At 57.5% G+C, this 14,518-nt stretch overlaps 2 protein-coding genes across 10 annotated transcripts; one reads left to right on the forward strand and one right to left on the reverse strand.

Moving 5' to 3' along the window:
• Nucleotides 1–273: 273 nt before the first annotated feature.
• On the forward strand, nucleotides 274–8,862 carry ENO3 (enolase 3). 9 transcript variants are annotated; one of them, XM_075561116.1, is made up of 13 exons: nucleotides 1,314–1,765; nucleotides 1,999–2,073; nucleotides 3,236–3,322; nucleotides 3,751–3,846; nucleotides 3,980–4,038; nucleotides 4,178–4,247; nucleotides 4,632–4,765; nucleotides 7,054–7,276; nucleotides 7,386–7,583; nucleotides 7,766–7,967; nucleotides 8,304–8,412; nucleotides 8,547–8,605; nucleotides 8,685–8,862. In XM_075561116.1, exons 1-13 carry the CDS (start codon nucleotides 1,738–1,740, stop codon nucleotides 8,752–8,754), a joined length of 1,410 nt encoding a protein of 469 aa, XP_075417231.1. In that variant the 5' UTR covers nucleotides 1,314–1,737; the 3' UTR covers nucleotides 8,755–8,862. The 9 variants fall into 9 exon arrangements, with proteins under 9 accessions (XP_075417238.1, XP_075417234.1, XP_075417235.1 ...); XM_075561115.1 differs by having other exon boundaries at nucleotides 1,315–1,765; nucleotides 3,233–3,322; XM_075561119.1 differs by lacking the exons at nucleotides 1,314–1,765; nucleotides 1,999–2,073 and adding an exon at nucleotides 275–722 and having other exon boundaries at nucleotides 3,233–3,322; nucleotides 8,685–8,861.
• Nucleotides 8,863–9,452: 590 nt separating this feature from the next.
• On the reverse strand, nucleotides 9,453–13,862 carry SPAG7 (sperm associated antigen 7). Its single transcript, XM_075561133.1, has 7 exons — nucleotides 13,713–13,862; nucleotides 10,871–10,938; nucleotides 10,627–10,715; nucleotides 10,411–10,495; nucleotides 10,226–10,315; nucleotides 9,969–10,125; nucleotides 9,453–9,851 (listed from the first exon to the last, which is right to left on the reverse strand). Exons 1-7 carry the CDS (start codon nucleotides 13,795–13,797, stop codon nucleotides 9,742–9,744), a joined length of 684 nt encoding a protein of 227 aa, XP_075417248.1. The 5' UTR covers nucleotides 13,798–13,862; the 3' UTR covers nucleotides 9,453–9,741.
• Nucleotides 13,863–14,518: the final 656 nt, after the last annotated feature.

Below are 14,518 nucleotides of genomic sequence, written 5' to 3' on the forward strand. Positions count from 1 at the left end.
CGGAAAGGAGTGAGCCAGAGGAAGAAAAAGAACAGAGAGGTGGGAGAAATAACAAGCTGCAAACCCAGCAAATTGAAAAGAGAGAGTTTGGGGAAGCCAGGGTTAAACGGAACGATTCTCCCTTCCCCCCACCTCCGCCAGAGGGCAGGGACGGCGGGCGGCGGCGCCTGCGCCTGCGCCTGCGCGCGGCCGGAGGGAAGGCGCGTGGGACGGTTGGGGCTGGCGGCCGTCTGCGCGGGCGCGCGCCCGGGCGCGACTGGCCGGAGCGATCTGGACCCTCCTGCGAGGAAGGCGGGCCGGGGACGTGTCTCCCGCCCGAAGGCAGGGGCAGGGGCGAGGGCGGGCGCGCTGTGGCCTCCACGCCTTTGATTTTATTTCTCTATCCGAGAACTAAGCAGCGAAGGGGGAGTTTTGTGAAATGTCCCGGCCGTTTCCAGAGGCGAAGTCACACGTGGGAGACTTAGGTTCCCAGTACCTGTGCACGCACCCCAAGTTGGGCGCCCTTGAACCCCACCCCCTCCAGAGGATCTTCCCTGGATGGGATCAGTTCGGAGCCTCGCCCCACGCCCGAGCCCCGCCTGTGGGTCACTGGCCGTGCCCCTTGGCCGGAGTCTGCAGAGGTCACTGAACGCGGGCGCCTGCGGGGCGAGACCGGCGGGACTATTTCCTTAGGCGGAAGAACACGAAGGAGCGGCACATACGAATGGAACTTTCTCCAAAAGGTGCACGAGTGGAACTTTTTCCACACGGAGGGAAAGTCCCTCTTGCTCGGGACCGTTTGCGTTGGGCTTTTGTTTTTTCCTTCAATAAAAACTTGGCGCGATCACTTCGCTTGCCGCCAGCCGGGAAGGGCGTGGAGGCCAACCTCTGGTGACCCGCAGAGGTGAACCGGACCCCGACCTGCCCCGTCGCCGCTGAGGGCCTTGGCTGCTTCCGGTCCCTCGGCGGGGCGGGTGCCCGGTCTGGCCGAGCCTCCAGCGCGGGAAGGGGCTTCCTTCCTAGCTCATCCTCCGGAGTCGGCCCGGCTCGCTCGCGCCCACCACCCCGAACCCCCTGGTTCCCGGGGCCCCCCGAGTCCACGTTCCTCGACAGCCGCCGTGGCGGAGTCCCTAGCAGCCAGCTCGGGCGGAGTCCATCTCGGGCACGTGGCGGTGCACCCCGCCCGCCGCCCTCTTGGACTGCAGCACCCCCCACCCAGGGGCAGGGAGCCGCCCGAGAATAAAGGAGGGGCCACGTGGGAGATTGGGGTGGGGGGCAGGGATCCCGCAGTGGGGGCGGGGAGCGCAGCCCGCGTGGGGCAGGCGGGGCCCGGGCAGAAAACGGGGTGAGTCACCGGTCGCCGGCTGGCGGGAGAGACCTCGCCGCCCGAGCCCCGGCGGCCGGCCCTCCCCAGGCTGGGGCTGCGGGCAGGACTTGGCGCCGCGCTTCCCACTCGGCGCTGCCCGGGCGCAGTGTGGCCAAGTGCAGAGACCCGCTGGAGGAGCACGCTCGGGGCTGGCCGCCAGGCCGCCCGCCGGCGTTCCGATGCTCGGGTCCATTCATTTCTTTGCCACCCTGCACTCAACAGCGAGCCCCGCTGTCGTCGGGGAAAGGGGCTCCTGACCGACAGCCCACTCCGACCCCTAAGTGCTGCCCCAGCGCTATCAGGCGGGTGTGGCGCCAGCCCTGAGGGCCCGTCTAAATTTGTCTCCCTGCCCTTTGCCGGCCTGTACTGGGTCAGGTGGGGTGGAGCCTGGTATGGCCATTATGAGGAAGACCCTGGGAGGTGAGACCCGTTCGCCTTCTCCTTGTAGGTACACGTAGACCGGACATCTTGCCCAGAGTCCCGCCTCCTTGCTCCGCTGTGAGGGGGAGAGGCAGCTGGAAGGTGCCCAGTGAGCCGTGCATGTGTGGATGTCAATCCCACAGCCCCTCTTCCAGGCCCCCTCCCCAACCCTGCAGGCTCAGGTTACCCCTGCCCTTTCCTAAAGGTCACTGGTTCCTCTTTAACCTTTCAAGATAGAAGTATACTCCTGAGGAGGGTGAGACCCCCCCCTCCCCAATCTGCAGCCCCTTCCCTGCAACTCCTAAGAGGTAATTGAAAAGGAAGTATTTTCAGTGGGGTGAGGGGGTGCCTCTGGCCTTCAGGAATGGGGTAGACCTTGGGACCAAAGACATGTCCACACTTTAGGCTTCAGTGGGCACTTGGCTACTAGCCTGGTATGGCGCGCGGCGGGAGGGGGGGGGGAACGGGTGGAAGGATGGATATGGAGAGGGGCGGGGCTGGGGAAGCTAGGTGGCTGAGGATAAATGCCCAGCCTGAGAGGTGGTGAGCTGCCACTGTCCCAGCTGCCACCCAGACTCCGAGCTCACCCCAAGCCCCAAACGAAGACATCGCAGGTCTGGTGAATTTTCCAGCCCCAAAGGATGGGGAGTGGGGAGAGGGAGGGTGGTGCTGGCTTGGAGCAGGATGGGACATTTCTTTATTCCCACCTGGGGCTGGGGGAGCTTGAGAAAGGTTGCAGGGGCTGGAACCAGCCAGGGAGAACTCTGAGCGCACGCAGTGAAACAGGGTAAGGGAAGAGGTCGGGGATAGAGGCAGGCAGGTGGGCAGGCGTAGGAAGGAAGGTAGTTAGAGTTGGAGCTAAGTGGGGAATTTGGGATCTCTGAGCAAGGTCAGCAGTTCCAAACCACCACTCACCACTCCACGAGAGAAAGATGAGGCTTTCTACTCTCATATAGATTTACCATCACGGGGCACAGTTCTACTCTGTCCTGTGGGGTCACTGTGAATTGGAATGGATCCGATGGCAGCCAGAAGTGAGTGCGCATTGGGAGCAGGTTGCGAGCAGGAAAAGGAGAGACCAAATAGCTGGAGAAGCTGTCAGGGCTGGGAAGCCCTGGCAAATTGATAGCTTGACCGGAAGTAGGGACTGGGGAACATAAGTGTAGGTCTTGGGAAAATGAGGTTGGGGAGTGTGGGGGGGGCTGGTCGAATCAAAGGAGGACCCCTAGAAAGGTTGGGGAAGGGGTTCAGATGCGTTCTGGACTCCTAAGTTGGTATCTCCCCATTTTAGGGTAGGGATGGAATTGGAGAGGGGGCTCTGCCTGCCACTTTGGTCTGTGACCTTTCTGTGGGATATTTTTAGCTTCAGCACCTGCCTTCCTAGGGTAGGGAAAACTGTTAAAGGGCAAGGGATTGCTGGCTCCTTATAGGATCAACTGTCCATGCTCACTCCCATCTCCTGTGCAGCAGTCATGGCCATGCAGAAAATCTTTGCCCGGGAAATCTTGGACTCCAGGGGCAACCCCACTGTTGAGGTGGACCTGTACACAGCCAAGGGTAACAGACTCATGCCTTTGAAGACCCTAGCCCTATTTCTCCCCTTACCACCACCCCACCCCGACCCCAGCTCTGAGTCACATCCTCTCCTCTCTGGGGACCCTACTCCAGATTCCTCCCTACAGCCTTGTCTCCCAGCTCACTTGCCTTTCTGCACTGTCTCTGGGCCCTGCCTCAGTCCTAAGGGTGTGGAGGGGACTCTGGGTGGTCTCCGAGTTCCTCTAATGAGGGAACACTGTGGTGCAGGGGTTAAGAGCCTGCTGCTCTCTAATAGGAAGGTAGGTGGTTTGAACCCACCAGCTACTCCGTGGGAGAAAAACATGACAGTCTGCTTCCATAAGGATGATAGCCTGGGCTGCCCGGCAGGGCCAGTTCTTTCGTCCTTAGGGAGTCCACTCCAGGACAGTGGGTTTGGGTTTTGTGTCCAGGCCGCTTCCGAGCAGCTGTGCCCAGCGGAGCTTCCACGGGGATCTACGAAGCGCTGGAACTGAGAGATGGAGACAAATCACGCTACCTGGGGAAAGGTGAGGAGAGGCCAATGCTGGAGGGGCAGAGGATGGGAACTGAAGCTCATGGCAGGTGGGATTGTTCAGGAAGAGGCCTAATTTGGAGATCAGAACCCTTCTGAATTACACCCCCTCCCCTGCGCCTCTCTAGGAGTCCTGAAAGCCGTAGAACACATCAACAAGACATTAGGTCCTGCTCTGCTGGAAAAGGCAAGTGGAGGGGTCTGCTCCCCCTGACCTCCCCCCTTCCCCTCTCACCCGCATGCCTTCATGCCTCTTTTCTCTTAGACATGCCCTAACTTCTGACAAATCTGACCCCTGCCTTCTCTCCTCAAACCTGCCCTTCCAGAAACTAAGTGTTGTCGATCAAGAAAAAGTGGACAAATTTATGATTGAGCTGGATGGAACTGAGAATAAGTGTGAGTGAGGGAGAGGGGAGGGGTGAAGGAAGAAAGGGGTGCAGGTGGGGGAGGAGAAAGACAGTCCAGGGCCAGAGGCCTGGTGGGATTATTCTTGTGTCCCCCGTTTTGGGGCCCATCGGAGCTGGATGGATTTTGTATTCATTCCACAAGCATTTCCTGGTGCCTGCTGCCTGCCAGGCCTGGGCAGGGCTGTGAGTGCAGCCTTGAAGCTGACACATTCCCCCGGTGGGGGCAGGGGTCTCCCAGAGCTGGTGTGCAGGGGGAGGGGAGAAGGGATCCTTGGGCACGTGGTGGAGTGCTGAGAGTTTTTCTGGGGTTACCAGAGAGGGTGTTTGAGGAGATGAGCGCTCTCATGTATTCTTCCCACTTGCCTCCATCCAGCCAAGTTTGGGGCCAATGCCATCCTGGGCGTGTCGCTGGCCGTGTGCAAAGCGGGAGCAGCCGAGAAGGGGGTTCCGCTCTACCGCCACATCGCAGACCTGGCTGGGAACCCAGATCTCGTTCTCCCAGTGCCTGTGAGCGCATCTGCCCTGCCAGATCCCAGTGACAGAACCCCCTCAGGGTGTTTACAACAAAACCCAACCCACTGCCTTTGAGGCAATTCTACCTCTGAGCAGCAGTCCCTTGGAGTGCCCAAGGTTATGGATCTTTGTCCTGCTGAGTTGCCGGTGGGTTCGAATGGCCCATCTGATGGTGCGCAGCCAAGAGATTTAACAAAGGTGCCACCAGGCCTCCTGCAAGTCCATAAATAGCTTCTGGAAAACCCACCTTCCAGAACCAGCTCCAAAAAGCTGTTTTCTGAAATCAACCCTCTGAAATTGCGGTTAGTTCAGCCCCTCCCTGCTCCTATAATCCAAAGCCTGCCCCAGACTCTGCTTCCTTGCCCTGTAATGCAACCCGGTCCTTTCACATTCCAGCCCTGGGCGATAACTCCAAACTCGGTTCTGCCTGGACAAGGGGCCCTCACGGCAAACTGAGAGCTTCTAAAATGGCAAGAATCCAGGCATTTCTCGATCGCTACTTTAAACGGAATTGAGCCAAGTGCTCTCTTTACCGCATCCCTTTGAAATTATCTCAATGTTACCATTTATTGTTACTTGTTAGGCAGATTGTATCAGTGCATGGACTGCAGGGGCAGACTTCAGGGATCCAATCCTGACTGCCTCTTCACTTAATTGTGTGAACTTAGGCAAGTAATATGTAAACACAGGCCGAAAAAGAAAAAGAAACAAAGCCAAACTCATTGTCCACAAGTTGATGGAGACCCTATAGGACAGGGTAGAACTGCCCCCCTATAAATTTCCAGAACTGTAACTGCTTGTAGGACTAAAGAGCCCCCTCCCCTCTTTCTCTAGTTTCAAACTACCAATCTGACTCAGGGGATCGCAGACCAAAGTGTAGCTACTCTGCCACCAGGCTTCTCTGCACACAGGCACACATACACATGCACCTACACATACGCTGCCATCCAGGCAGTACTGACTCATAGCAACTCTATCTTCAACATATGTACTGTGCCTCAATTTCCTCCTTTGTAAAATAAGATAATAATACTTTTCCCCACCCTACCCCACCCACTGCCATTGATTGAGTCAGGAGCCCTGGTGGTGCAGTGGTTACAAGTTGGGCTGTGATCTGAAAGGTCAGGAGCTCAAAACCACCAGCTTGCTGCTCTTGGGGAGAAAGTTGAGGATGTCGACTCCAGTAGTCAGTCTCAGGAACTCACAGAGGCAGTTAGTTCTACCCTGTCCTGGAGCGCTGTCTTATAGCCCTGGCTGTAAGCGGGCATTGACTTGATGACAGTGACGGATTTTTGTTTGATTGGTTTTTGCCATTGAGTCAATTCTGATTCAGTGATTTTGTAGATGAGCATGGAACTGCCCTCGTAGGGTTGTTTTAAGAATGAAATGAGCTCATACAAAGTGGGCAGTCCCCTCCTTAGAAGTATGCAATTAGGACAAACTACATTTACAACTATTTTTAGGAAAAGAATGTGTCTTATTAGGTACTATACACAGCATGCTGATGCTATTATTCTAACACCACACCCTAAAGACGAGCGAGAGAGAGGTATTCCACTTAACTGACTTAGGAACAACACTCCATCCTAGGCCACCGACTACCTGTAATGTATCAGCAAAACAGAACAGCCTACCAGCCCTGAGAGAATTCCAATGCATGGTGACCCAGGCGCTTTAGAGCAGACCTGCACTTGTTTCCTGTGCCCTGGTGGTGTAGTGGTTGTGTGCTGGGCTGCTAACCACAAGGTCAGCAGTTTGAAACCACCAGCCCCTCCGAGGGAGAGCCAGGGCTTGTGACTGCCGTGGAGTGTTACCGTCTCAGGAGCTCACAGGGCAGCTCTCCTCTGTTGTATCGGGCGGAGTTTGGCTTGAGAAGCTTACAGAACTAAATAGCCAGACTTGTGGATAGAGTTTGAACTGCTCACCTTTGTTAGGCGAGTGAGCACAAACTGCGCCACCCAGGCATCTTCCCTGGCACAGAGCATGGCCAACGTGCCGATTCCACCTCCCTGTGATCCAGTTACAAAGCCATTAGTTATTCCCGTTGTCCTCTTTGTCACGACTATGTACCAGGAACACCCTATGGACTTTTCTCAAAGTGTCAGCAAAAGATCCTGTAGGGAAGTAGGTGCCATTCCCATTGTATAGAAACGAAGAGGCCCCGAGTAGTAAAATTACTCAGCCTGTGCTCCCTCAGCTCCCAATAGGGAAGCGAGAATGCCACCGGGACACCCCAGCCCTCCTGGGCCCCTCACGCTGCCCCACTCCTATCTCCTTCCCAGGCTTTCAATGTCATCAATGGGGGCTCCCATGCGGGAAACAAGCTGGCCATGCAGGAGTTCATGATCCTGCCCGTGGGAGCCAGCTCCTTCAAGGAAGCCATGCGCATTGGTGCGGAGGTCTACCATCACCTCAAGGGGGTCATCAAGTCCAAGTATGGGAAGGATGCCACCAATGTGGGCGACGAAGGCGGCTTTGCACCCAACATCCTGGAGAACAACGAGGGTCAGTATTCACTGGGGAGAGCAGGCCTCCAGGGTTCCCACAGAGAGGAGGACTACAGAAAGGGGACCCCTAGAGCCTCAGGTTCTCTCCTGTTGCCCTCCACCCCCAGCCCTGGAGCTGCTGAAGACGGCCATCCAGGCAGCTGGCTACCCAGACAAGGTCGTGATTGGCATGGATGTGGCAGCGTCCGAGTTCTATCGCAGTGGGAAATACGACCTGGACTTTAAGTCGCCCGATGACCCCTCAAGGCACATTACTGGGGAGAAGCTGGGGGAGCTATACAAGAGCTTCATCAAGAACTATCCTGGTGAGACCCCCTCATTTCCCCTTTCCCAAGCCCCACCCACTGTCCATAAACATGGGCTTCACTGCCCTCCAGCACCACCACCTTGGCGCTCCCAGTCCTGTCTCTTCCGTCTTCTGGCTCCCACTCCTCCACGAGGCCCATTCTGACCTCTGTCTGCTGACTGTACTCTCCACCCCCACCAGTTGTCTCCATCGAAGACCCCTTTGATCAGGATGACTGGGCCACCTGGACCTCCTTCCTCAAGGGGGTCGACATCCAGATTGTGGGAGATGACCTCACAGTCACCAACCCCAAGAGGATTGCCCAGGCTGTTGAGAAGAAGGCCTGTAACTGCCTGCTGCTGAAGGTCAACCAAATTGGCTCTGTGACGGAGTCCATTCAGGCGTGAGTCCCTGCTGGCCCCAGGGCTCTCCCCAGTCCCCCTCTTGCCCCAGCCACTCCACCTACAACCTTGTTCTCAAACTCCAGGCCCACCTCCTCCTACCCCTGACCCCAGACTTTTTGCCCATGGGACTCTGCAATGCCCCTCTGATGCCATGCCTTTCTGTTCTTGCCCCTAGCACCCCAGGAGGCCATATTCAAAGTCAGGAACCCCCTTTTCAAAATATCACTGCCTAGCTGGGCAGCACTGGCCAAAACTGGAGGAGGAAAGCTCCTTCAGCTGCTGGCCTTTCCCCTGAAGCTCTCCCTGCAGGCCTGATCAAGTCCCTCTCTATTCAGTTGCAAACTAGCTCAGTCTAATGGCTGGGGGGTGATGGTGAGCCACCGCTCTGGGGAGACTGAGGACACATTCATCGCTGACCTGGTGGTGGGACTTTGCACTGGACAGGTATGCCCGACTCCCCTCTGTCTTCCTACTGGGGGTTGGGGGGACCTTGGCCTTGGGTCATATACCACGTCTGCAGCCTGGGGACCCAGCCCAGCCCCTTCTCTCCATCCTCTGAATTTCAATTTCTTTCTCAGATCAAGACTGGTGCCCCTTGCCGCTCAGAGCGCCTGGCCAAGTACAACCAGCTCATGAGGTACTATGGGTCCAGTGGGCTGGAGGAACCCAGGCCCATAGGCTGGCTGGCAGCAGCACTGATTTTCTCTGCCCACTAGGATCGAGGAGGCTCTTGGGGACAAGGCTGTCTTTGCTGGACACAAGTTCCGTAACCCGAAGGCCAAGTGAGAAGCTGGAGACCCAAGGCGCCACCCCCCACCCCCACCCCAGGACAGACACAGGCCCTGGAGCCTTTCCCCTGAAATAAACACTGGTGCCAACAATACAGCCCTGCTGCTCTGTGGGAGGGAGGCAGAGAACAAAGGCATAATCTCCTGAAACTAGGAAGTGGGGGACTCAGTCACAGAGAAGTTGGGCAGGATCTAGAATGAAAGAGAAAAATTCACATTTTGAGAAGAGGGGATGGAAACAGGTTCCATAGGCGAATGAAGCTGAGGGAACAAGGAGTCTGCTCCAGAAGGGGAACAGGGTGGGGGCCCAAGGGTCTGGAGGCTAGACCAGAGGGGCCGTCAGTCCGTCCATCAGTGGACTGCAGAGCTGCAGGCCCAGGGCTATATGATGGCAATCGTGTCTACGTCTGTGGGGCTTCCAGCGACTGTTCTGAAAGCTAGAGACCGTGCTCTGGAAAGAACTCCATCAGGAGGGCACCATGATTGCCCCCATTTAAGGAGGGTTAAATGACACAAGGACCCGAGCCAGGCCTCATAACAGTAGTGAACATGGCTCTTTTTTAAAAGGCTGTAGTTTATAAAACCAGCATCTGTACAGACAGTACTTCTGTGTAGTTTGACCTGAAATGATTTTGCTTCCTCTCTGCCAGAGACTCCAAGAACCCCCTTCTCCGCACAAAACAGCAAGAGTCCGGGCCAAACAGTGTTTATTGAATGTTACTTAACCCCTGGGGGAAGAGGAATCTAAGAATGGGGGATAATACAGATTAAATAGCCACCTGTGCATTCACACTCTTGCACACACGTACGCGCACAGACACAGACCACACACATGTCCAGACTCCAGCAGTGACACAAACACCTGTCCTCCTCAGCCCAAGGGAGAGGAGGGGGGTGGTTCAGAGGTGGGGGCTCTGGGATGGGTTCTCATAGCAGCAGCCTTGTCTCTCCCTGCCCTGACCCGCCATGGGGGGAGCTAGGGTGCCTAGGAGGTAGGTGGCACCTCTTCCCCGCTCTGCCGCAGACGCTTCTTGGCTCGGATCTCATTCATGGCCTCTTCGATGGAGCGTGTATCCCTCTTGTTGGCCACCGGCACTGGGGACAGAGAAGAGGTGGCTGGGGAGCGCCTGGGGGCTGTGCCTTGCCCCCACAGCCCCTCCCCACATGCTGTGCTCTTCCCTCAACCCTCTTCATTCCTCGCTGTGCCCTCACCACAGCCGTAGGTCTTGTTGGCCTGTAGCATGTGGGCTGCATCCTTGGCTGCCCCCTTGCCGATAAGGTGGCTATATTTGTCCTTGTAGTCACTGGCAGGGTTCACCACCACGGGTCCCTTCTGGGCTGCCTCCTCCTCCTGCCGCTGGGCCAGCTCCTAGATGTGCACAGGAAGGACACAGAGGCTCGGGAGTCTGACCCTTGGCTGCTTGCCCGAGGTTGGCCGTCAGTCTCCAGTGACAGTCACTAAAGCCCACCTTCAGCCTCCGTTTCTCCTCCGCCTTCTGGGGGTCCCACTCCTCTCCGCGCCGGTAGCACTCTAGCTCCTCGTCTGAGGGTGCAAACTCCTGAGGGAGGGATAACAGGACCCGTATGAATGTCTCCTCTCTTCTCCACAAGGAGGGGGGGGACACACAGGGAGGAAGGACCTGAGGCCTTTCACCTTTTTAAAGACCATGACATAGCGGCAGTCATCGTCATCCCCGAAGGAGAAGGATGTCAAGCCGGCCACTTCGACCACATCGTGTCTGGAGAGGGAAGGCGGACAGGACAGAAGCTGTTGAGCCATGGGGGTTCCTAGTGCTGTCCTCGGAAGGACTTCCCAGATGGCCCCTTCAAGCCACCCAGGCCCTGCCACCTCTGGCTTGGGGACACTCACAGGATGCTCCTCTCTATCTTGTTCATCGGCTGAAACTTTTTCTTGTTCTGCCCACTGTCTTGGATGAAATCAGATACCTCTTTCTCCATCTCCAGGGAGGGAAAGGAAAGCATATGTAAGGTGATGGTACCACTCCTGACTAGGCCTTCTTGACCTCCCACACCTTCCCCGCCTTCGTGCCGCCCCCTGAACCGTGTTCCAGACGGCAGAGCCCTCAGCCTTCCCATTCTAAGGAACCGCTCACCCTTTTACGAAACTCCACTTTCAGCTGTTTCTCTTGCTCCTGAAGTTTCTTCAGGCGGGCAGCCTGCTCTGGGGGCGAGAAACGATGGCAGTGTGAGGCCAGGGTGAGGAGGGCGAGCAAGGAGAATTTGTAAAGCTTCACAGGAAGTCTGGAGGTGCCTGGCCAGAGCAGGCAGGCGGTGCATGCACCAGCAGTTACTGACGGCTGCTCTGTAGACCTGGCACTATCTTGGGCCCTGGAACCCAAAGATGATTAAGACCCGGGGTTACTGTCTAGGGGCTCCTGGTTCAGCAGGGGTGGCAGATCAGAACCCCATTTTCCGACCCCTTGGGGAAACCAATGAGCAAACATTTGTTTAACGCACATTGCATACAAAGAACAATAGAAACCAAGAACTTGGGGAGGTGAGGAAGACAGACCAAGCCTCTGGCCTCAAAGAGGTTATCTTCTCATTGTCGACCTAGCAAGGGGGAAATTATTTAACTTCCTATCTTTTGAAACACCCCCACTTCCTACTTCTACACGGCAGCAGGAGGAAGCTGAAATGGCTCATCTGAGACTCTCCTCCTGGGGCCTGCAGGTGTCCAACATAGCTGCAAGGGAACACCCCATCTTTGGATCTTACCGAACCCTTCTCTTCCCTCACGGGCTTCCTGCGTCTACACCAGCCCCCGCTGGCCCTGGGGCAGGGTGCTGTGGGGGGCGCAGGCCACAGTATACTCCTGTCTGCCCCCACAGTGGAAACTTCCTGCCTCTGGGGCCTGGAGCATACAGTCCTTCCCACTCCCACTCTCCCCCCCAGCTCCCCATCGACCCTCTCCTTGCTTCTGCCTTTTCAAATCCTTTATACATTCAGCCTACTTCTCCCTCAGGGTCTGAATCGCTCCAGCTGCAATGACGGCTTTCCATTTTCCTAGTCACCCCATGCCACTGCACACGTTGTTCCTTCTGCAGGGGACACTTTTCCTCTCCTTGCAAACTGAGAGTGGCCATGTGTCACTTACTCATTTCTTCCAGCTCCAAGAGCATTTGTTTCCGACACCCACTCCAGCAGGTGCTGAGAACGAACATAATGCAACTTTTTATTTGGTAGGCTCCCCTGCCAGAGTCTGTGCTCCTAAAGGCAGGGATCCCGCCGTGGTCCTGGGGCCTGCCCGGCTAGAACTGCCCGCTGCACGGGCACTCCCCTCCCCACCTCCAGAGCTCTTATCTTCAGCACCACACACCTACGCCTCACCACCGACTGCTTTTCTAGCTGCTGTGAGTCCTCCATCTCCATCTAGGGAGGCGACAAGGGATTATGGTGAAGAGCCTTGTCTCCAAAGTTACATTTCAGTGAAACCGTGTCACTGGTTGGGTCACCTCGGGCAAGTGACGAAACGCTGCACTTGGGCCTTCTAGTCACGTATGGCTAGTGAGCAGCATGTCCCCTTTTCCCATGGTGCCCTCGCCTCCTCAGTCCTCTGCCTGGAACCCTTGTTCCACTCACTGAAAGTTGCCCTGCTGGCACGGTGGGTTATTTGTTGGGCTGCTAGCCCAAGATCAGAGGGTTCAAACCCACAGGCCACGGTGTGGGAGAGAGACGAGGCTGTCCGCCTGCCTTCGTGACAATTTAGTCTCAAGAAATCCCGAGGGCAGTTCCAGTCTGTCCTTCAGAGTCAGGCTGAGTCGGAATCATCGTGCTGGCAGTGGGTTTGGGTTCTTATTGACTCTTCAGCCAGGCTCATGGACCAAGACACGGTAGGTTGGGAGGCCCCCTACCCCTCCACCGGGGAAAGAGGGGCAATGTTTTTACAGCATTTGTCCAGTTAGTTGGTGCTTTGCCAGGGTTTGGCCTGGGCCTGTGGCCTCTTTGAGGATACTCCTGGCCCCCGGCACACTGCAGGCGTTCAGTAAATGGCATTTGGATACTAAGCAGCCTCTTCAAAGGCACCCTGCCTGCGCGGGCCCACCTCAGGCAAACGGGGACCCGGTGGGTGTGGGGCAGGCGCGTCCTCGGTCTAAGCCTGCGGGGCTGGAAGCTGAGCTCATTCTGCCAATTTCGTTCCCAAGCAGCCGCCCGGCGAGCAGCCCAAAGGCAGCCTCGACCACCACCACTCCGGCCGCGCCCAACACCGGCAGCCCAGTTCCTGGGGCCGCCGGGAGGGAAGTCCCACGGTGAACACAGGCGGGGGACCACGGCCAATTGGACAGTCCCTTCCGTCCAATCAACACCACGAGTCCGTCTGGGCGTGGAAAGCCACAGATGGGAGGAGGGGCCTCAGGGGCCCAAGAGGACCCAGCAGCCAATTGAAGATGTTGAGGCAGGGTGGGTCAGCCGAGAAGGTCGACCAGGACTTAGGAGGTAGGCCTTTAAGTTGAGGTAACCAATAAAAGTGAAAGGACAGTGAATGGACAGGCCCCTAATCCAATCGAAAGAGAGAAGGGGGGCGGGGGAAAGGCGGGCCGGGAGGTGGGCGGAGCCTAGGTTCGGCCAAATACTCCCTCCTCCAATCCGACCAAGCGGAGAGGAAGACGAAGAGATGGGTGGGGCCAGAGGCACGCCACCAGTCAGGGCACGCCAGCAGCAGACAGCCAGGCTGGCGGACTAATTGAAAACAAGGACTGCGGAAGTCCAGGGGACGGGACAACGGGCGGAGGGCGGGGCCAGGACGCAGATAGCCAATCCTCGTCCGCCAAGAACCGCGGGCGTGTCTACAGCTTTGTTGAGCGACTCTGGGGGGCGCGGAAGGGGGCCTGTGAGGGGTCTTTCAAGGTTGAGGAGGCAGGAGCGTCCAAAGAGGGAAGAGTGCGGTCCTGAGAACTAGGCGAAGAGAGGCGGCTGTGAATTTGGGATCCTCACCTCGGGCCTTGCGCCGAGTCTCCTGGTCACCGAGGCTGGGAGGCTTCTCCATGGAGCTCAGGATGGAGCCCAGTAGGTCCGCCATCTTGGGAGAGACTGAGAGGAGGCGGTGCGTCTTAAAGGGAAGGTCGCAATGCCTTTAAGACCGGAAACGAGTCGGCAGGAGAAAATCCGGGCTCGCGCCCCGCCCCTTCGGGCGCCGTTCCGAGCCCCGCCCAGGCCCCGCCCCCGCAGAGAGAGGCCGGAGGCTGGCTGGTGCAGCGATGTTTAATGGCAATTCGTATAAACCAAGCCCATGCACACGTAGAAAGTGCTGGTGGAGCCAGCAGGAGGCCCTCGCCGCGCCGGGGAACCGCAAGCCCGACCGTGCGGCCTCCCCGCGGCGCCTTAAATAGATTCTTCACTATACTCTGTATGGTACATTATGTACAAGCCCCTTCCCCTTCGGGGCGGGGCGGGCTCCGCGGCGCGTTCCTGTACAGCCCCCTTATCCCGGGGTTGGTGGCCACAGTTGGGTGATGAGATACCGGGGCCAGACGGGGGCGGGGCGGGAACGGACGCCAACGTGCGGAGCCAGGTGGGGGCACGGGCAGCCTCGCGACCCGAGGGGCGCTCGCGGCGAAGGCAGAGGTGGGGGCTGTGGCTGATACATTCAGAGACGAGTCGAACAAATAATAAATAAGGCAAGTCAGGATGGGGCTGAGTACGGGGGGGGGGGCAGGCAGGGAGGGGACGGGGAAAAGGAGCAGGCAGGGCTCCGTAGGTCACAGCTGAAGATGCAGGTAGGTGGGGCCCAGGTCTTCTGG

This window comes from Tenrec ecaudatus, chromosome 10 (assembly GCF_050624435.1).
Source record: "Tenrec ecaudatus isolate mTenEca1 chromosome 10, mTenEca1.hap1, whole genome shotgun sequence".
Taxonomy (NCBI): domain Eukaryota; kingdom Metazoa; phylum Chordata; class Mammalia; order Afrosoricida; family Tenrecidae; genus Tenrec; species Tenrec ecaudatus.